The sequence below is a fragment of the Rattus norvegicus genome, chromosome 11 (genome assembly GCF_021556685.1).
Source record: "Rattus norvegicus strain SHRSP/BbbUtx chromosome 11, alternate assembly SHRSP_T2T, whole genome shotgun sequence".
In the NCBI taxonomy this organism is placed as follows: Eukaryota; Metazoa; Chordata; class Mammalia; order Rodentia; family Muridae; genus Rattus; species Rattus norvegicus.
Genome location: NC_141544.1, coordinates 93848977 through 93873055, shown reverse-complemented (window position 1 = coordinate 93873055; position 24079 = coordinate 93848977). Strand labels below are relative to the sequence as shown.

Genomic DNA, 24079 nt, shown 5'->3' with positions numbered 1-24079 from the left:
TCCGCAGTGGACTGGAGATTCTGTGAGACCCAGGCTGTCACTGAGTGGCTGTGACGTAGGCTTGCCCCGCCTGTTCTGGGTGGGCACGGCCCCGCGCTTACGTCACCGGCCCTGTTCCCCTCTCTCGGGAGCGGCAGCAGACGCGCTGCTCCCACCCCCTCCCCTTCTCACAGGCTGTCCCCTCCCTGGTGGTGACCGCGGCCCGACCCTCTGCAAGGCGATGGCCCGGGTCCCGAGCGCGGGCTAGCGTGCCTGGGTGCCCTGCCATGGGCTGTATTGGCTCTCGGCGCTCAGCCGGTCAGGGTAAGAGGCGGAGGCCGGAGCACGGATAGGGAGTTGGGCTACACAGCTGCCAGGTGGGACCGTGGGTGGTAGGGGCGGTGAGGAGGGGGCTGGTATAAGGAGAGGGAGGAGCCTGCGTCAGGGAGGCGGGTTGGGCCAGATGAGCGTACTGCGAGGGGGCTAACTGACTCTGGCTTGTTCTGTGGCCTGCCTGCTACTGGGATTTTCCGTGGTGTACTCACCTTCTGCTTTTTGCCTGTATTCCTGCTGCTGAGTGGCTGCAGGGGCACAGCCTGGGAGCCACAGGACAACCTGCGGCCCCCTCCTTCCTGGCTCCTGGCAACTAGCCTATTGTATCTACATTCTTCATTGGCTACACCTACCTCTCTGATCTCACTGTCTTAGGAGTGGCTCTTTGCTCTGAACCTGCCTCTCCTACCTGGGTGCTATCATCCTCAGGAGTCAGCTTGCAAATGCTGGCCAAGTACCCCACCACGGAATTTTTGCCTAACACTTGCTCCAAGCTTCAGAGCCAGCTGGTTAATTAAACGGTCCGAAGCCCCAGGTGGAGCATCTGTGAACAAATTGATAATCTCTCACGCTAACATAATTTTATTCCTATTAACCCCCCAAAACAAACAAACAAACAAATCACCTTTGTCTGAGGAGAAAAAGTCCAGAGACGGGACATCATCGAGTCTTCTCATAACAGCTGAGCCCTGCCCAGGCCTCCTGGTTTCCATGAAGACCTGTGTGTGTGTGTGTGTGTGTGTGTGTGTGTGTGTGTATTTTGGGTGGAGTGCTTTAGCTCTAGGTCAGCCAGTCTACCTCCTATGTCAAGGAATGCGTGTGGAATGAGTCCTAGGATTTCCAAGCAGATGGCTAATCACACAGAGCATTAGTATGGTTGATATTTGAGGTTGTTTTACAAGTAAACTCTGGCTGAAATTTGTACTTCCCTTGAATTCTGGGATGTGCAGACCCAGAAATAACCTCGTGGGTTATGAATTTGAGAAGTAGCAGGGCACTCTATCTCTCCTGTTCTGCACGGAGTTCAAGAAATCATCCCTTCCTGTCAGGTCTCCCCTGTCAGGGGAGAGTTTAACTGACCTCAGGACTGGTCTTGAGAGCCCTGATGACGTACCAGCTAGGGCTCAGGCATAGACAGTAACCTGCCTTCTTTCTGGTTGGTAGCATTTCTGGGGACCACCAACTGGCTGAGGCCCAAGGACAGAGGCGCCTGCTCCAGCTAAAAGGTTAGTTGTGATGTACACGGCCAGTTGGCACTGTGTAAGCTAAGGGTGAGCCTCAGCTCCACAAGCCAGAGAACTTGGCGAGGTCCCTGGCACTCCCACTTCCTCAAAGCTATGAGACAGGAGTGTTCTCCTTATGTGACTAGGCACAAGTTCCAAGTGGGGAGGGGACAGGCTCAGCATCCGGAGCCAAAACAAGAATAGAACTGGAAGCTGAGCCTGAAGCAGTTCAGGCTTTGGGCTCCCTGCATCAACACAGCCAGCATGCCTATGATTTCGGTGCTGGGCAAAATGTTTCTGTGGCAGCGCGAAGGGCCTGGAGGACGATGGACTTGTCAGACAAGTCGCAGAGGTGAGAGCACAGACCATGGTTGTGATCTGGGAAGCGATGGGAAACCAAGGAGACAGGGATGCCAGAAGTGGAGAGGAAAAATCATTCTGGTTTAGATATTGGGAAACAGACCGAGGTGGGGAGACTCAGATTGGGGCGGTTAGGTAATGGCTTACAAGAGTGAAAACTTAGAAAAATCATGGGTTTGTTGGAAAAGAATAAAGTCGTAGATCAGTTGAGATTGGTTAGAGGAAAGATGACGGGAAGAAAGAGTGGGAGGGGGACAGTGTTGGTGGGCAAATTGCATGTACTCTCTAAGGGTTGAGAAGCTGGGAGAAGAGTTCAGGATTTACCCATGTTTGGGTTTCACCTTAAGTTCTGGTGGCAAAATAGTTGTACAGGAAGGTGTCCTTAGGGCTGCCACAAAAGGGTCCCCACAGTCAGAGCTGTGGGATAAGGGGTTTCAGGGTACAGGAAAGTACATGGTCTCAGACTGCGAGATGGGGGAGGGGCAATAAAGAATGACACCCGGTACCATGGTGAAAATGGCAGTCTTGGTAGATGTGGGGGATGTGAACACCTTTCCCTCCGACTCCTCAGTGGCTTCGGACCCTGCCTGGGCTGTGGAGTGGATCGAACTCCCTCGAGGTCTCTCTCTGTCCTCTCTGGGATCTGCTCGGACTCTCCGAGGCTGGAGCCGGTCCCCTCGTCCTTCTTCCGTGGACAGCCAGGACTTGCCAGAGGTGCTGCGCCTTTTCTGTGCATGTTTGGCGGGGTGTGGCGTTCACATTGAGGGTTCGTGTGACCCCTCCCCGTTCCTGCTTCACCATCCTGCTTCGGGCTCTCTTTTTCCTGCTAGCGGAGGCGCTATCCGGCAGGCCGCCCCCGCGCCGGTCTGCTCTGCTCGGCGTGGTGCCAGCGGGCTGGCTTGCTAACGCCTTCGGTGCTGACGTCAGCGCATCCCAGGCCGTATCCCGGGAGACCCTGTTGCATGGTGATGGGTTGCCAGGGAGATATACACCTTTTCTCTGGGCCAGGGCCGCAGCTGCGCGGAGCGTCGCCCGGCATGGATGGCCCCGGCTGGGGGAAAAGAGGGGAGGGAGGGAGAGCGGGCCAGGAAACACCCGCCAGGTTCTCCTTCCCACAGGCCTGGCCAGAGGCTATCGGCGCCAATCAGGAGGCCCTGTCAGTCAGGTACTGAAGGAGAGGGACGGAGGATGGGCCTGAGGTCAAGGGGCAGGTGGAGGCCGCTTGTGCCAGGTGGAACCAACCATGATGGAGGAGAATTAGGTAATGCTGGGAAGGGGGTGTGTGCCTCAGTTATGTTCAGCATAGGAAAACATTTGCTGGGGCGAATCAAAGGCGCACTAAGTCAGGTACAGGATGGATTTAGGAGCTCATATGGATTTAACTCTGACCCTGCCATCTCCTGCTCCCTCTAGAGTACAAGGTAGTACAGATCATGGGAGGGGCCGCGCGTGAGAGTGGAGGGTGATAAAAAAGAGTAAGTCTATGGGTTGAAGCATTATTACTAAGAGACACGTGTGGCCTTAAGTTACAGGGAGCATTTTTGTAAGGCTATTTTTTCTTAAAGCGTTTTGAAAACCTTCTTGGCCTAAAAAGCTAGTTCCTTTCCCTTGAGGCAGGCAGGAAGGTGAAAGAATTTGGTGGTATTAGGCAGAAATGAGCGCTGGACTTCAAGAAGGTCTGGGAAAGGCAGGAGCCTCCGTGTGGCAGAGTCCTTAAGTGCCTGAGTAACAGAGGAAGATCCTTAAAAAAAAAAAAAAAAAAAAGACTATTTCTTTTTATAAAAAAAACTTAAAATTCGTTTTAAAAAAAGATTTGTTTATTTGTTTTATGTACGTACATGGTTATGGTCTTCAGACACACCAGAAGAGGATGTTGGATTCCAGGATCCCATTACAGATGGTTGTGAGACACCATGTGGTTGCTGGGAATTGAACTCAGGTCCTCTGGAAGAACAGTCAGTGCTCTGAACCTCTGAGTCATCTCTCCAGCCCCCTCTTTTTAACGTTTTAAAAAATTATCTTTAATTATGTGTGTGGGTATGCCCATGGAGCCCAGAGGTGTTTGGTCTCCTGGTGCTAGACTAACAGGAGTGACCTGGGAACCAAACTTGGGTCCTCTGTAGGAGCAGCAAATGCTCTTAACCTCAGAGCCATTTCTCCATCTCTCTAAAAAGTTTTCTTTTTCTCTAAAACACACACATGCAAACCAAAAGAACCCAAAATTTTAGATTTAGTTAGTGTACAGACTATTTTTCATCATGTTTTCATTATGGCATTCTCATGCATTTACCCGTATATACATGTATGTCTCTCTATGTATCATTGTGCAAGTTTTGAAATGAAGACATTTTGATTCACTGTATTTTGGGAAACTGTACCTTTTATACTTCGTCTTATTCACTTGGCCCATACATTTACTTATTACTAGGCACTGTTTAAACGCTGGGCTGTAGCAGTGATCATAAAAAATTGAATTCCTCAAAGAGGCAAAGACCGATGAAGGAAAACCATATTTACACCTGGCAAGTAGGCTCTATTAATGGCTCCTTGATCGAATATAGTGACTCATTGGAGACTCTAGTGAGAGGACAGACCACTATTTGAGTAGCAGAAAGGCCTCTCTGAGGGGGTGATACTTTAGTCACAACTGGAAAGATGGGGAGTGATGGAGCATGAGAGAACAGAAGAGATTGTACTGCAGGTTTCCTGGCTGAGAAAGTAAGGAGGCTGGGGATGGATGACCTGTGCTAACCTGGGGAGGCCCAAGGGGAGGCTGAAGGGAAGCAGTGGTGGGAACAGTGTCAAGGACACCTTCGACGTCTGAACAGGAGGGATTCTTTTATATATATATATATATATATACTGTAGCTGTCTTCAGACGCACCAGAAGAGGGCATCAGATGGTTGTGTGAGCCACCATGTGGTTGCTGGGATTTGAACTCAGGACCTCTGGAAGAGCAGTCAGTGCTCTTAACCACTGAGCCATCTCTCTAGCCCCAGGAGGGATTCTTTGTTGTCAGAGATATGTTTGTCTTGAGATAGGGTCTTATGTAGCTCAGGCTAGTTTCAATTTCCTAATAGCCAAAGATGACTTTTTTTTTTTTTTTTTTTGGTTCTTTTTTTCGGAGCTGGGGACCGAACCCAGGGCCTTGCGCTTCCTAGGCAAGCGCTCTGCCACTGAGCCAAATCCCCAGCCCCGACTTTTTTTTTTTTTTTAAATATTTATTATGTATAAGTACATTGTAGCTGTCTTCAGACACACCAGAAGAGGGCATCAGATCCCATTACAGATGGTTGTGAGCCATCATGTGGTTGCTGGGATTTGAAATCAGGACCTTTAGGAAGAGCAGTCGGTACTCTTAACCACTGAGCCATCTCTCCAGCCCACCAAAGATGACCTTAAGCTTCTGATTCTCTGCCTTCACCTCCCAACTAGCATCCTGTGCTGGTTGTCACAAGGCTTGGTTTATGTGGTGCTGGGGGACCAAGTGGTGCTTTCCTGAATGTTAGGCAAGCACCATATCAACCGAGTTACATTCCCTGGCACCGTCGCTGGATTTTAGGATCAGATGTGTGCAGGCACAGCCTAGGGCAGAGCCGATCCTGAGAAATAGAGAATGGTTGTGGGGAAATAGGAAGTTAGGAAACAAACCAAGATGTGAGGAAGAGAATGTATTGCCTTGGCTTTGGTCATGCTGTGTGAGTGGGTCTGGCAGGCAGTCTAGAAAGAGCTGGACATATATCTAAAAGCAGACGAAGGAGAGGGGGAAACCTTCAGGCCATGTCTGCCTTAGCTGTCTTCCTTCCCCCTTCCTTCCTTTCCTGTCTTTTTTTGTTTTCTTTTTCTTTTTCCATTTTTTTTTTCTTTTTTTCGGAGCTGGGGACCGAACCCAGGGCCTTGCGCTCGCTAGGCAAGCGCTCTACCGCTGAGCTAAATCCCCAGCCTTCTTTTTCTTTTTCAAGGACAGGGTTTCTCTAGCTGTCCTGGAACTCGCTCTGTAGACCAGGCTGGCCTCAAACTCACAGAGATCCACCTGCCTCTGCTTCCTGAGTGCTGGGATTAAAGGCGTGTGCCACATCCCCAGGCCCATCCTTTCTTCAGAGGCTCTGTTCTTCATATCTTCTATAGTCTCCTTCCCTGTTGGGAGCTGGGGAAGTGGAGGCTCAGCTCTGCTTTTGTTCTCTTGGGCCTCAGCCTCCATTGCTCCCTAGGAAGATGGGGGCTAGTTTGTGGACTCCAGCTTCTTAGGCCTTTCTGCATGCAAGTGGCCACTATGCCACTATCCCACATATAGGCCATCCATAACATTCCGTCCTAGCATTCTTCTAGCTCCCAGCTCCCAGTGGGGCTTTGGTGTACGCAGAAGCATGTTGGAAAGAAGGTTGTTTCTGTCAGGGGCACTGACCTTCTAATGGTGTCACTCAAGGTGAATGTTGGAGACACAGTCGCGATGCTGCCCAAGTCCCGGAGAGCTCTAACCATCCAGGAGATTGCCGCGCTGGCCAGATCGTCCCTGCATGGTACATGCCCCACGTCTGCCCCTCTGCCCGCTCTGTCCTTCCTTCCTTCTTTTCCTCGTGTCTTGTGGGACTGATTACTGTGGGAATCTTTTCTTTGTAACCCTTTTCACCTTCTTCCATACCGGCTGTTCCTTTGCCCTCAACCCGACCTCTTGCTCCCACCTCTAGGTATTTCCCAGGTAGTGAAGGACCACGTGACCAAGCCCACAGCCATGGCCCAGGGCCGTGTGGCTCACCTTATCGAATGGAAGGGCTGGAGCAAGCCTAGTGACTCACCGGCTGCTCTGGAATCAGCCTTTTCCTCCTATTCAGACCTCAGTGAGGGCGAACAAGAGGCTCGCTTTGCAGCAGGTAGGTAGCAGGAAGGGAATTAGCCCTACAGATTTATCACAGGGCTGCTGTGTCTAATCTCACTGGATCTGGCATTGGGCTGGAGCTCTTCCATACACCTCTCTCTGCCCAGAGACCTCAGGGACATCTCCTGTCTGCAAAGCAAAACCCAAGTCTTAGCTTAGCTCCTGTGTATGTCAGCGAACTCTGTGTCTCTCTATAGGAGTGGCCGAGCAGTTTGCTATTGCAGAAGCCAAGCTCCGGGCATGGTCTTCAGTGGACGGCGATGACTCCACGGACGATTCTTATGATGAGGACTTTACTGGGGGAGCTGATACAGGTGAGGAACATTTCACGCTGCTTCTCGGGCGAGCTCGCCTGGTAGGTGTGGTGATTCACTCCGAGCCTCCCAGAGCAACTTAAAAGTCTTCCAGACAGGAGGAAAGAGACTATCCAGGCTGACCTCGACACCGTAAGGACAAAGATCACCCGCTACACTCAGGTGGGAAAACAGCACTTGGAAATGGAACAGCTCTTTTCTGTAGGTGCTGGGCCTGTGCTCTGCTCTGTGCGTAGTGAGCCCAGGAGTTCTCAGAATAAAGGAGAACCGAGCTCAGGGGACTTGGTGCCTCTTCCCTACCCCATGGCTTCCTATATAGCTCTTGTTTCCAGAAGAATCTGCGGTACCCTTGCCTTACCTCTTTGAGAGGCCTTTGGTTGGCTGTGGCTGGACAGACAGACGATCTGGCCGCACAGTACCCAGCACCTCACAGGGCAGCGATCCCAAGCAAACAGGAAGGCATGCTGGGCCTGGCCTCCACAGGATGCTGGCTCAGGCTCAGCGTCTTTGTATTCTAGCCTGTGGGTCTTGCTCTGGGCCAGCGCTTTCAGAGAGGGACCCTGGGGGCCTTGCAGCTGTGCTCAGCTCCTCTTTTATCTTCTATCCCTTGGACTCTGTGGCCAGCTTTCTCTGCAGCTCCTGGTGGCTGGCCTTACAGGACCCTTGCCCCCAGTCCCTGACTCTTTGCCTTTGAAGATCACCTACTAGTTCCTACTCCTCTGCCTAATTAACAAGGTTTTCAAGGCCAAACCTGCATTTAAAGCAGGAGCAGGGGAGCTGCTGTGGTCCAGAGGGGACTGAGTTGAATGCTTAAGGCCAAAGTGGGAACATAAGTGTCTTACGATTTTTTTTTTTTTTGGTCTTAATTTTGAGAAAGGGTCTTCCTATATAGCTCAGGCTACTTACTATATAGCTCAGGCTAACCTGAACATTTATTGAAAGTCTGCGTGTAATCTTTGAGCAAATTAACCACGGGGCACAGCCCCGTGGTTAGGATGCCCTGCTTAGTGAGCTGAGCAAGGGCAATTTAGCCTTTACTGCCCTGAGTAACGAGCGACCTGTACGGTCGTATAGTAGTCTTGCATCGATTGCTTGCCTCCTCTTAGTATAGTATAATTTGATACTATAAGGCAGATATTATTAGAATTCCTAATTCGCCGCGAAAGAACTGTTGTATCAAAAACTAAGAATTGTTCATGTTACCCAGCTCCTACTGACTCCCCTATTAAACCCTTTCCCCACAGCTGTGATAAGGATAGAAGGGTGTTGGGGGTTTGTATTTCCATATCGACCCACTGAAATGGGGCCAGCAAAGCTGTTTTCTTTCTTCCCTTCATAGACATGGCTGGACCTCTGGGGTCCCACCTCCAGGACCTCTTCACAGGTCGTAGATTCTCCCGGCCTGTGCGCCAGGGCTCTGTGGAACCAGAGAGCGACTGTTCACAGACCGTGTCCCCGGATACCCTGTGCTCTAGTCTGTGCAGCCTGGAGGATGGGTTGCTGGGCTCCCCAGCCAGGATGACCTCCCAGATGTTGGGTGAAGAGCTGCTCCTTGCTAGACTGCCCCCGAGCCGGGAAAGTGCCTTCCGCAGCCTGGGTCCGCTGGAGGCCCAGGACTCGCTTTACAACTCACCGCTCTCAGAATCCTGCCTTTCCCCTGCCGAGGAGGAGCCCGATTCTTGCAAGGACTGCCAGCTGCTCTGCCCACTGCCCACAGGCAGCTGGGAACGACAGCAGCAAGTTTCTGAGGTGGCCTCTTCTGGGGTCGCATCCTTAGATGAGGATGAGGTGGACCAGTGACCCAGACGTGCCCGGCGGCACATCTCCCCAGGCCGCTGCCTGGGGCGGAGCCTCTGTGGCCAAACGTGGGCTCTGAAGCTTTAGAGGGCTTCTGGGAGCACTCACTTCTCCGTTGTGTGTTTTGCATGAAAGTGTTTGGAGAGGAGGCAGGGGCCAGGCTAGGGGCGCATGTCCTGCTTCCACTCTTGGGGTTTGCCGGGGCTTGCCCGGGGCCTCTGGGGCATGGCTACAGCTGTGGCAGACAGTGACGTTCATGTTTCTTGAATCCAAAATGCCACATTTCCTCCTGGGATGTGAACCTGAGAGGGTTGTGGCTGGGCTGGGAAGGTGGAAACGGAGGAAGCCCGGCCACACATCCTCCACCCTCTCCCATGCCCCTCTCCTCTGCTTTTCTCTTCCAAGTCCATGTGCAGTGCTTGACTGAACCACCTCCCCCTGTGGGGCTGGCTCCTGCCCTGCCGGAGTCTACAGATTGAGCCGTCCCCTAAGGGTCCCCTTGCCTACCTGGGCTCTGCTGTGCTTTCCCCCTCCATTGTCTCTAAACCTTTTTTTTCCCTAAAGACAGGGGGCTTCTGGTCTGTTCTTTGAGCCGATCTTCTTTGGGAGGCACTGGGGATGATGAAAGAGTGTGCCCTTGCCCCTCTCTCCTTCCCTCCCCTCTACCCCGGCCCTTTCCCAGCATGGCAAGGTTGTGTGGGTACATGCAGAGTCTCAGTAGGGCGGAGCTGGAAAATGGACGGGCTCTGGTTGTTACCGAGCCGGGAGGGCCTTGTCTTTTCATAGAGGACCACAAGGGGGCCACCTGGGGAGCCCGATTTGTGCCAATGAATGGACAGCACGAGGGAGTAGCTGTCCTTGGGGGAGGAAAGAGGGTAGTGCTTTTCTTGGTAGATGGAAGGCTGTAGCCACAGTGATAGGGGGCCCTGTCCCAGGGAGGGTGTTGCAGATCAGGCAGTGGAGGCCTCTGGCAGTTCTGATATTACGGGGACACTGGGCTTGGTAGGTGGCTGCACCGATGAATCTCAGAGGCTTGGGCAATAGGTAAGAGGATCCAAGGTGAAGAAAATATGAGCCAATAGCACAAGTGTTCTATACATGAGTGGCTAATTAGGTGTTTATTCTATTTATTGTTTTATTAAATTAATATAAAAATCTTTGTAAATTTCTATATACATCTTGTCATTGGAGGTTCCAGTATAAACCCATTTTAGTTCTGCCCTTTTCTCAAAAGACGAGGCAGGGGCCACAGAACCCCACCTCCTGCCAGAGCATTGCTGGTCCTCCGGCTGGGAGGTGTTGAAAATGGGGGAGCTGGCAGCCCACAGTGAGGATGGCCTCAGGTTCCAGCTTCTGGTCACTGCTGGCTTGCAGAAGGAAGACAGGCCGTCCAGTATGGGGGTCACTGGCACTTGTCATCACTATCAGAGGGGGTACCCTCTCGTGGGAGGCCGTGGCGGGATCTCGGCCCCCAGAGTGCATGCACCTCGGTGGTCTCTGTGTCACTGCTGCTGGTGGCACTGTCCCGGAAACTGGCAAGGGGTGGCCTGACTTTTACACCCTGTGCTGTGACAGAGCCTTCAATGGCCTTCCGGAGCTGGAAAGGTAAGAGTTAGATGTGTGACCCCTACTCAGACTGTTCCCCAGCATGTCCCCTGGGGGAGCCAGACAGCTCGGATGCTATTTGGAAGTGTTAAGTGGCTTTGTCCACGTCACCTCACCTCCTTTAGGGTGACAATCCCAATGAGTCTGCCAATGCTGGTGACATAAGCATGGTCCACTCCCAGCAGCGAGAAGATGGTGTGGGTCTGCAGAACAGGGAGCAGAAACACTGGGCTTGATATTCAAGGGAGCATCTCAGAATCAACCACAGGCCAAAGGGGTCCAGGGAAAACTGGGGGTGTGACAGTGGGAGGGACTGCTGGAGGGAAATTTGAGCTCTGAGAATGTTCCCGTGTCCCAAAGCTTAGAACCCAAAGTCTGGAGGCTGCTTGTATGACGCTTTCCCAAGCCCTCAGATGTGACTGACATTCACCAGGCTTAGACGTTATCTACAGTTTCCATTTGCTGTCTTGAAAACAGCTCCTGGCATTTCCTGGAATTGGTTATCTACTGTTCGGGGTACATTTACGAGCCTCTTGGCATAACAGGTGATTCAAGATGGGTGGGCCCAAGTGTCTTACGTCTTGCATACTTTCTTACACTAAATTTATGGGAAGGTCAGGACCTGGCATACTTAAGCAAGAGTCTCAGTCTTGGTGGCTCTGGGGAAGGAAGCCAGGGTGTCATATATGCTGGGTATATGACACTACCCACTGAACTGTATGTAGTGCCAGTGGTAAGCCTCTACTTAGCCCAGGCTGACCTTGAGTTTATAACGCCTAAGTGTTGGTAGGTGTGTGCTACCACACCTGTCCTAGAAATTCAGCCTTTGAAATCAAGTTTCTTCAATGCCTGTAATTGTCATGTAGTTAGCAATCTCTTGTTATATAAGGAACCCTACATGCTACAAATTAGCCTTGATTTCCTTGTCTTTCCCCTGGGGGGGAGGGGACATCTTTACTGTAAGATCTCCTAGCTTGAGGTCACACAATCCTCCTCACCGTCTTTGAAGGAGCTATTAAACAGTTCCATTTTCCTGCTCATTCTTAATCGTAGTGACCTAGCAGGCAATGTGCTTTTATAGGTCTGTGTACAGCTTGTGCCTGGCATTCGCCACACTAGTCACTGCCCTACTTCTGCCCAGTGCTGCCTCACTATCCTCTGGACTGAGACAATGGAATGAGTTTTCTTACTTCCTGCCTCTCCAGCTGGGCTCTGCCATTCTATGGCTTTTTCCAACCCAAGTAGCCCCAGCACTCCCTGGGGTGGCCCAGCCTTGCCATTGCCACTCTGCTGTGCCTAGGTTCCCCAGGCTTTTGGAGGGAAGGTCTCACAGATCAGGATGGTCCTGAACTTGATATGTATCATGGATGCCTTTGACCTCCTGAGTGTCAGGACCGCAGGCATACAATCACCATACTCAGTTTATGCCATTCCGACTTGTAGATAGGGAAGCCCAGACTGACTAATCCACTTGTTAACTTTACAGTCAGGCATGAGAGGATGAGGGTTCAGCTAGTCTTGCTGTCACCTTAGCTACCTGCTACCATGAGGTTCCTAGAGCCTCGTGTCCTCATCCTCTGAAAGTGCCCCTCCTGAACCTGAAACGGATTACCGCTTACTACTCTCTTCATAATAGATTCTATTTTAGAATGGGATCTGTAGAATTCTAATCTTTTATGTTATCATTCCCGTTCTGTGTACTTCTGTAAGTCGTTCCTTGGAGGCTTCTCTCCTTCCTGTGGTAGTTTAAGTTTATAACAAACACCTACTTTGTTCTTTTTCATTTTAATTTAATTGGACACCAGGGAGCCATTGTGGGCCCGGGAACTGAACTGACAGGGGGAAGGACAACGGAGCCCTCTGACAGAATTCTGAGAGCCTCGCCAGGAGAGCTGGGTCTTGGGCCTGACTCTGAAGACTGATGCAGGCAAATGACTTTCTTTCTTCAGGCCCAGCTTGGCTACTCCCTGGATGTGTGACTTTAGGCAGTTTACTTAACTACTTTATACAATTTTATTTTACAGCCTTCTATAATAATCGCAATGTAACACCAGGCGGCGGTGGTGTACACCTTTAATCCTGGCAGAGTTAGAGCCAGGTGGATCCCTGAGTTCTTTTGTGCTTTGATAGTTGCTTATGGTAAAGTTTATAGGCTGTGAAAGTGGCATTACTGGAATATGGAATCAGTTCCAGGACAGCCAGAGAATGTGACATCACCCATCGGCTAGAGCGGCTGTGAGAATTAAGTTACATGAAGACCTTAGCATAGTGCCTGGCACGTGGCAATCGCCGAAAGCACGTCGCCATGACGTTATGTATGACTGACAGACAAGGGACTCATAGCAGGGTGTGATGGTGCGTGGCTTGAGTCTCCAGAGACCAAGGCAGGCAAACTGTCACAGTTCAAGGCCTGCTTGTGCTAAATGACATCCTGTCTCTAAAAAAGAAAGATGGCTGCTGACTGGGAAAACTTGAGGTCTTGGGAAGCCAGGCTTGAAGTACAGCTTGCTGTATCTTCTCGTCCATCTCCTCTTCCTCCTCCTCCTCCTCCTCCTCCTCCTCCTCTTCTCCTCTTCCCCCTCCTCCTCCTCCTCCTCCTCTTCTTCCTCCTCCTCTGTGCTCCTAGCACAGCAGCTCTTCCTTGCTCATTTGATCTGAGGTCTCTAAAAGTCCCTATACGTTCCTTTTGCTGTTTTTTCTTTGTTTGGATTTTGTTTTCTTGTTTTTTGAGATAGGGTTTCTCTGTGTAGCCCTGGCTACTCTCGAAACCAGGGCTGGCCTTGAACTCAGATCTCCCTGCCTCTCCTGGGTGGCATCGGCCACCACCGCCCAGCTGTTTCGTTTTTCCTGTCTCCTTCCCATCATGGCCTCTGCTTGTAATGTATTTATTATGTTGACTTTATAGCACACTTTGTGTCTGACGCCACCCGAGATGAAGCCCTGGGACCACTGACGCTATTACCCGTTGCTCTTGTCTGTCCCCACCAGTGGAGGCTTACACATTATGTCTGTTAAAAACGGCTCTGGCCGGGCGGCCTGCATTCCCTGCTTTTACACGGCAGCTTTCAGGTGCCCAGTGGTGCCAGCCACCCCAGCTTTAGGAGCCCCTTCCTGTGTGCGCCCCATCTGTCTCCATCTATTCCTCTCTCTCCCTGTTGCCCTCTGCCGCGCGCTCTCTTCCTACCAGTTTTCCCTTGAATTGCTTGACGTTAGACTCTCTGGGGTCTGACATTCCAAGCCCCTACTGGTGTCCCTCATCTTTGTTTATCTCTTCACTGCAGTGGCCTCATCTTCTTGACTGTTTGTTACTTGTTTATTAGATTTTCTTATCTGGCCTGTTTTTTGGCCCCTGCCCCCTTTTTTTCCAGCGTGGGTGTGTATCAGCCTTGTTGGGCTCTGGCAGCCTCCTGCCTAGCTCTGACCCTGGCCTGGCCTTCTGGCTTCCACCCAGTTCAAGCTGTGTCTTTGTTGCTGCTTTGGTCCAGAATTCCACGGGGTAACTCTTGAGCAGAGGAAAAATTATGCCTGGCTCCACCACGGAGCAGGACAAGGTGAGGGAGTCCTGGCTCAGAGAGTTCCATGGCCGGAAACGTTATGTTTTACAAACTGCACCAAGTGTACTATCTCCTGCTCCTTCCGACCGCACTGTCTCGAGTCCAGACCTAGGTAGGACTATCCCATCCCTACCCTGGCCTACCTTGTGCAAAGAAGTCCGCTCCACTAGCTGGAAGGGGGCGGGGTCGATTTTGCAGTCACTGAAGTTGACTGGCTCATCTAGCTGCTGCTCTTCCCACTCTAAGATCTGAGGAGAAGAGACTTCGAGTTAGGGAGAGGGAACCCAGAAGTCCACTCCCACCTCCCCCGAAGGCCACCGGGTTTGTCAGCCTCCCTCCTTGTGGTCCTTCCTGTTAGCTAGCCAAGATGAGGACACGCCCAGGAGGAAAGTCTAGAGTCTAATGGCATCTCACCTCCTCGGGACTCATCTTGCCTTCCAGGTCTGAGTCACTCTAGGAGGAAGACAGAGGAAGGTGGATGTACCCCCGGCTCTGGGAGGTTTGTCCCACCTAGACCCACCCCCCCCCCACCGCCCTCCCTGCCTGGTGCTTCCTGAGCTGCAGGGGGTGGGGGTGGGGGCACGTACCGCCAGGGAGATTCGGACCCGCTTCAGCTTGCGTTTGTCACAGGATTCCGACTTTTCCAACTTTGTCAGAGCCAAAGCAGAGAGGAGTTGAGGTTATAGGGAGAGGGGACGTGAAGGATGGGATGGAGCTCAGGAGGAAGGGCACACTGCAGGGACAGAGCTGACAGGAGAGCAGGAAGCAGGCAGAGTGGAAGTCATTGTAGGGTTAACCGGGAGAATCAGAAAGGGAGCTGGGCAGGCAGGAGAGGGGACTATCTGGGCTACTCACTTCTGACGTCGTCGACTCCAGAGGTGGACTGCCACAGAAGAGGCTTCTGAGGGCAATGCCTGCTGATTCCATGTTGCCTGTGTTCCAAACCCAAGGTCCAGAGGGGCAAGGTGGGTATGGGTAAGGTGCAGAAGGCAAGGGGTGAGGGGGGAGAGGCTTTCCAACTCCTCCCTGTCTACGTGGGTAGCCCCACTCAGCTGCAATGTGGCTCAGGCTCTGTCTGGAGTGGAGGAGAAATGGCTCACCCGTGGTACCTTCCTGGAGGCTTGTGGCGTTGCTGGGCCCTCTCTTTAGAGCAGGCTTCAGGGGCTTGTGAGTCTGCCCATGGGCTCCAGGGAAGCCTGAGTCCTCTGTGTTCACCTACATGGACAGGAAGGGGCTGAGAGACTATGGTTCAGGACCTGCGAGGCTACAAGCTGACACTTTAGGAGTGTGTGCGTGTATGGAGTCGTTTTTCCCTTACCTGGAAGCGGATGGACGTCTCAGAGCTGGGGGGGCTCTCCTGATCTGACGGTGGGGACATCTGGGCTTTCCTTAGCTTTTGCATGTGCTGCCGCCGGCGCGCTGGACTCAGCTGTGCTCCCAGTAGCGCTACCACCTGTGAGCGTTCGATGGAGCCCAGCAGAATCATGGACTCTGGGCAGAGCAAGGGAAGGGACTCAGGAGCCAGGAGCGAGAGCTTCCTACCTGCTGCCTTCTACACCCAGGCTGGAGCCCTGGACAGAAGCTATGGGAAAAGCCTCATTCTGGGCTGCTTAATCCTTCCTGAGCTGTGCTCCTAGGAGACGCCCATAACACCGGGGACCCCTCTTGGTCTCACCAGGTGACTCCACTAGGGCCAACATACGGCCCTTGGTTCGGTGCAGTGCCAGTCGCAGGTCCCGAAAAGTGCAGCTGAGGGCTACATGGGGTACATCCCGTACCATGATGTCCTCTACTCGTACCCGGTACTGCCTGGAGATGGAACTGGGCAGTCAGTGTGCGCTCAGCATGGAAGGCTGGCCCAGGCTGGCCCAGGGTGTCATGAGGACGGCTGCAGAACCAGTGTGTGGGGTAGGAGTGGAGGGTGCACAGGGCAGTTAGTATTCTCCACCTTCCTCTCGGGTTGGGTCAGTAGAGGCCAACTACAGACCCCCCAGGGTGAGGGCAGTCCTAATGCAGGGCAAAATAGTTAGCGTCTCAGCCCTACTGGTAAGGGACCTTGCTGGAGGTGGGGCTCAAGGGTCCTGGGAGGCCTCCCCACCACTCCCACCCTCTTTGCACTGGGCCCTCCATACTGGTGGCGGCCCCAGCCCAGCTCAGGCAGGTAGGGCAGCTTCTTGATGCGGATGATACTGTCATAGAGGGAGGGCTGCAGGCTCTGGGCAACGGCATTCGCCAGGATGACAGCAATCATGACGGGCAGAATGTGGGCAATCTGGCCGGTGAGCTCGAAGACAATCACTGCTGTGGACACTGTGTGTGTCACTGCTCCTGCAAGTGCAGCTGCCCCTGGAAACAGCCATGCCCAGTCTCCCAAGGATGCTCAGTTCCCCGGGATACTTTCCCTTCCTTCCCCATGGTCTCTGGGAGCCTCTCGGGGTGGTCCCATACAGTACTTGGGCTTGCCAGCAGGGGGCACCAGAACCCCACAGTCTGGCTGGGCCAGGGTCTCCAAATGCAGGTATGGACTGGGGATACTCCTGAGAGTTTAAATACACGCCTATCATGTGCAATACCCTGGGTTTGAGCCCCAGCACCACGAAGCAAATAAAACTGGGTGCTCACCGACCACGGCATAGCCTCCAGGTACAATCCGGTAGGTACTGCTATCCGTGTGAATCCCATCTGGGAACCAGGCAGCCATGCTCTCGCCCACCAGCCGGCCAAATGCTGCTCCTTCAGGGAGGGTTTTAGGAAGAGAGAGAGGTAGTGGGGGGACACTAGGAAGAGAGAGGGTCAGGGGAGTAGGGGAGGGGCCGGTGGGTCATTTAGTAAAGGGGTAGCAGTCCCCCTACGGGAGTTGGGGTTGGGGCAAGAGTTGGGTCAACACCCACTCCTGGGCAGAGAAGGACTCCACAGACCATAGCCAGAGGGTAGGGGAGGGGCAGGCTGGGAGGCAGGCAGAGGCAGACTCACCAATGACAAAGACAGGCATGAAGGCACCACAGGGCACTGGGATGGTGGTGGCCAGTGCAGACATCCAGAACTGTAGGCAGCATGGGTTCAGAACAGAGGCCTCAGGGAAGCAGGCCTTACTCACCTCTCAGCACAATCCTAGCCCAGAATCCCCAGAGGCGAAGAAAAAAGAAAGGACTCTAGAACTAGATGGGTTGGGTTCAAGCCCTCACATCTGACCAACTGTTCGGACAGTTACTACTTGTCTTTTGACTCACCATCTCTAAACACGGGGACAGGAGTCCCTTTCTCACAATATTCTGATTCATGGTGAGTGCTGGAGCGGTTAGCGGCCTGCGTAAATAAACGTCAGGGGGTCCATATCGGTGGAAAGGAGTCTCACCTTCATGAGGATGAAGATGACGAGAGTCAGGAAGACGTTGGCGCGCGGTGGGCTCCAGGCCTGTGAAGTGCTAGGTGCTCCTAGATCCTCTACCAGGCCCTGGCGGACCCATGTCCGGTTGTCAAACAGTGTGACCAGGGTCTCTTTCTGTGAGAGCTACGGTGAACACAATCCTTTAGGTTTGGGGCACAGGACCCCAGGAAGGAGCGCATGGGAACAAGGGATCCCAGTCATGCTGCTGGGGGCTGGGGTGTGCGTGTCACAAGTCCCATAGGGGCTACCTGTCCGGCCATGAACTGTCCAAAGCCAGGGGGGAAGGTCAGAGTGGAGATGAGCAGAGTCACCAGTGCGGGGAAGAGCAGCCGTCTAGAGGTAGAGGGGTTACAGAATCAGACAAGAGACAGGTCTCCCATAGGCCAGGAGCTCTTGCTTATCTCAGGACTAAGCTCAGGGCAGAGCCTAGGCCTTATCAAAGCACAGCGCCTGGGGGGGGTGGTGGGGGGGGGGTAGGGCCTTTTTACTGTGTTTGATGCCACAGCTCCAAGGGTGATGGTGGACTGGGATTATTGTAAGAGCTGGTGGCAGAGGGCTCCTTCGCTTACTCCGGAGGTGGCAGCAACAGCAAACACGTGTTGAGCCCCTTCTTGGACAAGCCTGTGACCACCTCTGCTCTCAGAAACCCCAGCTGAAGGGCAAGTGATATGCAGGCTTAAAGATGCCTTTGCCACTCTTTGCCCCTCTGTGGTGACTTGAGAGACAGCAGTGTAAGCTGGGGGGGCAGGCAGCCTTTGACCCTCGCACTGGGAGGCAGAGGCAGGTAGATCTCTGAGTTCAGGGCCGTCCTGGGCTATATAGAGTTCCAGGCCAGCCAGGGAAGACAGTGTGGAAGGAGCCAAGGGCTCTCATACAGTCACCGCAAGTCCTGTAGGGAACAGCTCTCATGTCTCAAATACCTTCACATTCCCAGTTCTCCCATTCACAGTGGAAAGAGCTATGCTCGGAAGATAACTCATCCATTCATTCACACCAGTCACGGGGTAAACTGAGGTACAAACACTATCTGCTATCTGGACCAGGCCTGAGGACCTAAGTAAACCTTGGTCTTTTATCCCAAGTCCCCAGCCAGTGCCTAGGGTTCAGAAGTAACCATTTCCAGCTGGTTTCCCAGAATCAGCACGAGGACACCAAAGCATTTTCCAACCGTAGCAGCCTTTATGTTTTCACTTGAGAGAGACATAGTATCACGCTGTAGCCACAGATGGCTTAGAATTTGCTACAATTCTCCGGCTTCAGCCTCTGTAGTGCTGAGATCATAGACCTGTAGTACCCCACCTTGCTAAAGCGCCTGATTTTGACTGGGTCTCTGCTTCGGATCCTCAGTGCCTCCCTCTCTCCCCATGTGGTCCTTATACAACCCAGAACAGTCTGGAGAGGAGTCTGTGGCCAACGTACTTCTTCATGAGGAAGCGGTTGATGGTTTTTTGCTTCCGCATCACCTGGACAATCTTCCGGTTCAGGTAGACAAAGAGGGCTCCCCCGAAGCCACTAGCAATACTAAAGAAGCAAGAAGTACAGGGCTAGAGTTTCCATGAGAAGTACACGCCTTCTCATAGAAACCTCCTTCCTGACCTACGCCCTCCCCTTAGCTCCTTACCCAATGACAGCAAAAGCTGGCAGCTCCTGCAGGTCAAAGGGGAAGTCGAGTCGGAACCGAGTTTTGAAGAGAGCTGTGATGGTTTCTAAAGGGAGAAGAAGTATGTAGGTGTGAGGGTCGGCGGGAGGAGGTCTAACTTGTGTCCCACTTAAATAACACTTGGATCCCCCACCCCTACGATTCCCACCTTCATCACGGTTCCACACTGCCAAGACCCGAAAGATGAAGGCACTGAAGGTGGCCGCAAAGAAGCCCCGCCAGTAGTTCCTAACAGCGAAGAAGGTGGAGGTGACCTCAATGCTGAATAGGACCCCTGCAGGGGGGGCAGAGGATAGCGCCCTTGAGGCCAGGGTCTGACCTATGGACTTAACTCCCAGAGGAAGAGGGGTACAGGAGGAGAGGCCAGATGTAGGGCCCAGGCTGTGCTGACTGGAGCCCCGTCTACCTCCGATTGGTGCGGCAAAGCAGCAGCCCACTCCTACTGCGCATGCGGCAGCTAGCATCTCTGTGTTCCGGGACTCGTTCTGGCAAGGGTGGGGATGCAGTGTCAGCTTGGGCTCAGCAGCCCACCTTCCCCTCCCCTAGATCCCTAGGACTTTCCTCTTACCTCATAGATACCCCCAAAGAGGGAGAGGAACTTGCTGAGAAGGGCAGCACACATGCTGGCAATGTGCACAAAGGGTCCCTGGAGGTAGGGGTTGGGAGTGAGTAGGGACAGGACTTGCTGGACCTTCGCCTGGCCTTTTCTTCCAATGGGAGGGACTCCTTCATTCCCCAACCTGCAATTACCTCCTTGCCAAGGGGCATCCCACTGCCCAGGGCACAGGTCAGCCCGATGACCTTAGCTACAAAGGTCTTGAGGGTGAGGTACTCTTTCAGCACCACTCCCCGAAGGATGGTTTTCATCTCGGGGATGCCAGACCCTGCAGAGATACATGCCCAGAAGAGTCATCTGATGGACGCCGTTCCGTTCCGGAAGCTTGAGCCTCCCCCAGCTCCTCCTATCCTACCAACAGCCTGCGGGGCCAGGATCTGGGTGAATCCGGCAGAGAAAGTGATGAGGACGACAGGGTAGGTAACCCAAGCCAGGTACTGGAGTAAGATGTTGGTGTTTAAGCCCCGGGACATCCATTGCTGAGCTGTGGGTAGAAGACATGCTCGCTGGGCTTCCAGTGCACACACACCCGCACCTTCCCTGCCACTGGGACACAGTGATAAGACAAGTGTCCAGAGCGGGGACAGAGGGGAGGTTCTGGAAGGCATTTACTGGGACAAAGCCCGTCGCAGATAAGACAGTTGTCAAGGGACGGCAGGGAGGTGTGGCATGTGCAAGTGGCAGTCATTATTGCCTGGAGATGGTCAGTCAGACTGGCCGGAGAAAGTGGCCAGTAGCCAAGTTACCTAAACAACTGTGGCATGCAGGGAGCAGGTCGGCCCTCCCCAGCCTTTGCCCTCACCCTGTAGACAGACAGCGATGGCATAGTCCATGGCCCAACTGACCAATGCCATGAGGAGCCCCAACAGGACCAGGAAGATCCAATCTTCACCGACCCTGGACACTAGGAACTTGTGGCAGCGTACAGAACAAACTGGAAGCAAGGAAGGGAAGATCCTTGAAGAAGCTGGTACCATGTGTTCCTACTCTGTACCCCGCTTCTCCCCATCCCCCGTGGCCAGCTCTAATGGTCTTTGTCTTCCTCAATATAGAACATCCGGGTCCCTGCCCCAATCTGGATCTTACTGCGACATCTGGCACATCGGCTCTGTCCATATTCTAGGAGCTCTGGGGTAGCCCGGGCAGAAGGGGACCCCTTCCAGGGCTCAGGCCCTCCCAGGCGAATCCGAGCAGCTTCCTCTTTGGCAAAGGCCCCGAGTTCCTGAGTATACCGGCCATACATCTGGAGCAATGGACAGATGTGGCATAAGCCTGAGTGGCTGAGGTGGGGAGACAGAGTTTTCCTGGGTTTTGACCCCGCCCCCTCGCTCAGCTCCCACACTGTATTTGACCCCGCCCCCTCGCTCAGCTCCCACACTGTATTTGACCCCGCCCCTCGCTCAGCTCCCACACCGTAGTTGACCCCGCCCCCTCGCTCAGCTCCCATACAGTATATCCCATCTTGAATCCAATTTATACTCAGGCTTGGAGTGTGGGAACAATGCACACTGCAGACTGTGGGGGCTGTCCTGGCCAGAGTGATGGGGACAGACAAGGTACAGGGACACAACTCTGGGGGTGGCAGAATAATTGGTCCTCTTCCAGAAAGTCAGGGGTGGAGCGGGAAGGAAGGGTCCAGAGGAGGGAAAAGATGAAAAAACTTAAGGCAGTCTAAAAGTGGGAGGAGCGAAGGTCAGAGAATGAGGGATGGTCAAGGGCGCATGTGTAACAGCAAGAGCCTGGTGGGGCTGAGGGCAGCAGAGCTGGGCCGCAGAGGGCAGCAGAGCTGGGCCGCGGAGGTCTCAGCTCCAATCCTTATCACGTTCCTGCTGGGCCTCTGGCCTGTGACCAACCCAGCTGCACCCTTCCCACCCACCCTAATCCCCTTGTCCTCATTCTCTACTCCCAAACCCCCATTAGCCTGTCAGCCCAGCTGAACTGGAAAGCCTCTTTGGGTGGGTAGGCAGTGTTGGGTGGCCTCAGTCCTACTCTGGAACTGCACTTGGGGACAGTGACAGGTCAGAGGGACCACTGCCGAGGCTGTAGATGGCGAGGCCGTGACTGTGTTACGGCTGGACCTGCCAAGCCGGGCGTGTGTTGGGGGGTGGGGAGGAGTAGATTCTGGCTGCCACCCGCGGAGCTTCAGGACACAAAGGGCTCCTGTTGGGGTTGGGGTGGGGGGGGGAGGGAAAGATAGAGACACAGGGTGAGACAGAAGAAAGGGCGAAGCAGGGGAAGAGGAACTTTAGAGGAAAGGCAGAAGGGAGAGTCAAGGGAAAGCAAGGCAGTGTCCAGAGCAGGGAGGAGGAAGAGTGTACAGAGAAACACAGCAGGTGGGAGGAGGTGAGGGCAAGACAAAAGGGTAGGAGGGGAAGTGGGAGAGGCCTGAGCAGGGAGCGCTTGACCCTGAGAACTCATTCCACAGACACAAGGAGATGGGGCAGCCGCTGGTGCGAAAGAGATAGCATTCAGAGGTTAGGTGCCTGGCTTCTGTGGCCAAATGCCCCTCTCCTCGACCTGTGGATTGACAGGATATTGGCCATCTCCAAAAAAAGGGCTTGTCTCCACTATGGGCACTGTATTCCCATACCCACCACCTCTCCCAGTCATCCTGTTTCACAGTCCCTGGTAATTGGGCACCTCTCTGACTCAGTTACAGCCCAGGCCCTCTCCAATAGAGGTTCCTCCCTGCCGCCCTCCCGGGCAAATTCCAGCCTAAGCTGATAAAAAAAAAGAGAAAGGAGCCACAGGGCCAGTTTCTTTCTTTAGGGCTTGGGTCCCCCCACCCCCTTTACTCTAGTGACATGATGGTGAATGGCTCTCCAGCAATGGTGGCCATGAGTCATCTCAAAGCTCAGGACCCCTGCTTCTTATGAGGTCAAGGGACACTTCATGGGCGTGGGTGGTGGTGATGGGGTACCTGGCTAGATCCAGCTGGAACAAAGGTTTCAGTTCTCACACCCATTCCTGCTTCCTGCATCAGCCCTAAAGCTTCAGTGCCCGGGGTGGCAAAAACCACCTAAGCCACCTTTCCCAAAAGGGTCGACTGAGTAGTTCTGGTCAATGTTGGGCTTTGAGCCATTAAAAGCAGGGGTTGGGCTTGGTTTGCTCACTTGCCTACCGTCCTTATGCTCAGCTTAGTACCAGGTACATAGCAGGGACCCAGGAAGGGTGTTGAATGTGGACAGACATGTGGAGAAAGTTCAGAGGTATAGATGGTTGCTCAGAAAGAGCACTGGGTGCTATAACTTGGCTTCGAGTGATAAGAAAACAAAAAAGTGTATGCAGAAGAGGGTAAGGGTAAGGACACTTGGGCCAAGCACCTAGTGTCATTGTCTCCTGCAGGCCACCAGTCTCAGTCAGAAATCAGCAAGCAGCTTTCCAACACCCCGAATCTACAGCCTGGGGGATCCCGAACCTCAGTTTCCACGGCTGAGGAAGGCTGGGGCCGGGTTAGGGTAGGCCGCCTGTCTTCACACTTTCCAGGGCAACCTGAAGCAGTGGTACGGTAGCGCAACCCTTGGGTTTCACTTACCAGGGTCTGCTCGTACTGCAGCGCTCGAGGCTCCATCCCTTCCCCCGCCACCGTCGCCGCCGCGGCCGTTGCGGCCGCCATCTCGGTGCACTGTCCTCTTGCCTCCTCTTGCTTCTCGGGCTCTGGCCTTGACTCAGCTCCCGGCTCGCTGAGCCCGCGCCCGCACCCGTCCTGTCCCCTTAGCCCGGGCGGCCGAGTGCAGAGTGCGACGGGTCCCCGGTCGCGCGCCGCAGGCTCAGCCTCCCGCTAGCGAACCCTCCTCGGCGGGCGGGCCGAGGGCGGTGCCCTGCTTGCTGCTCCGCCCCGGCCCATCTGCAGGGGCGTCCCGGCCCGGCCGGGGTCTGCATCGAGGCCGCCTCCTGGTCTGCGGAGAGGCGGCAGGGGGCGCTTGCAACACGATCTCGCACCCCTTCTCCACCGAGGCCCGGGATTGACCCGGCCCCTTGAGGGTGCGGGGGCCGGACGGGGGCGGGTCTGCTGGCACGTGGTAGGGATGGGCGCTCCCGCGGCTGCGGCGTTGTGCGGGAGGGGCTGGAGATGTGGGGACACTTGGACTGGGGTAGGGGGCTACTGAAAAAAGCTAAATCGGGCTCTCTAGGCCAGACCGGGGCAGCCTCTGCTTCGCACTTTCTGGCGGCTTAGACGGGTCTGGGAGGATGCCTGAGAGCCCGCTCCCCCGTCGCCTCCCTTTCTTCTTTTTCCTTCCTTTCCTCCTGGTTCCCCCGGGAAGGTGCACCTGGAACAGCTAGGCCTGGAAAGAGGGGCGGAGGTGGAGGTGGGAGGGGACGGGAAGGGGTGAGGCCCGAGGGAAGGGAGCTATTGGTGCGGGGGAGGCCGC

The 24079-nt window shown here is 53.9% G+C and overlaps 2 protein-coding genes across 20 annotated transcripts; one reads left to right on the top strand and one right to left on the bottom strand.

Moving 5' to 3' along the window:
• The first annotated feature begins 113 nt into the window (after positions 1-113).
• Positions 114-10052, top strand: Fam131a (family with sequence similarity 131, member A). 8 transcript variants are annotated; one of them, XM_087575215.1, is made up of 8 exons: positions 114-303; positions 1477-1538; positions 2467-2609; positions 3014-3060; positions 6323-6416; positions 6585-6767; positions 6970-7086; positions 8426-10052. In XM_087575215.1, exons 5-8 carry the CDS (start codon positions 6347-6349, stop codon positions 8884-8886), a joined length of 831 nt encoding a protein of 276 aa, XP_087431341.1. In that variant the 5' UTR covers positions 114-303; positions 1477-1538; positions 2467-2609; positions 3014-3060; positions 6323-6346; the 3' UTR covers positions 8887-10052. The 8 variants fall into 8 exon arrangements, with proteins under 8 accessions (XP_087431341.1, XP_087431342.1, XP_087431340.1 ...); XM_087575216.1 differs by having other exon boundaries at positions 3014-3156; XM_087575214.1 differs by having other exon boundaries at positions 1477-1887.
• On the bottom strand, positions 9974-23678 carry Clcn2 (chloride voltage-gated channel 2). Of its 12 annotated transcripts, none has more exons than XR_015632716.1 (24): positions 23242-23678; positions 20793-20949; positions 20509-20640; positions 20062-20190; positions 19841-19974; positions 19659-19736; positions 19497-19575; positions 19239-19364; positions 19052-19136; positions 18850-18951; positions 17679-17763; positions 17398-17553; positions 17016-17085; positions 16665-16775; positions 16175-16388; positions 15718-15851; positions 15361-15533; positions 15143-15276; positions 14898-14974; positions 14630-14789; positions 14457-14495; positions 14186-14290; positions 10605-10691; positions 9974-10480 (listed from the first exon to the last, which is right to left on the bottom strand). XR_015632716.1 is itself a non-coding variant. In XM_087575973.1 (24 exons), exons 7-24 carry the CDS (start codon positions 19538-19540, stop codon positions 10286-10288), a joined length of 1932 nt encoding a protein of 643 aa, XP_087432099.1. In that variant the 5' UTR covers positions 19541-19575; positions 19659-19736; positions 19841-19974; positions 20062-20190; positions 20509-20640; positions 20793-20949; positions 23242-23678; the 3' UTR covers positions 9974-10285. The 12 variants fall into 12 exon arrangements, 6 of the variants coding, with proteins under 6 accessions (XP_087432099.1, NP_058833.1, XP_087432096.1 ...); XR_015632717.1 differs by having other exon boundaries at positions 14630-14689; XR_015632715.1 differs by having other exon boundaries at positions 15143-15257.
• Positions 23679-24079: the final 401 nt, after the last annotated feature.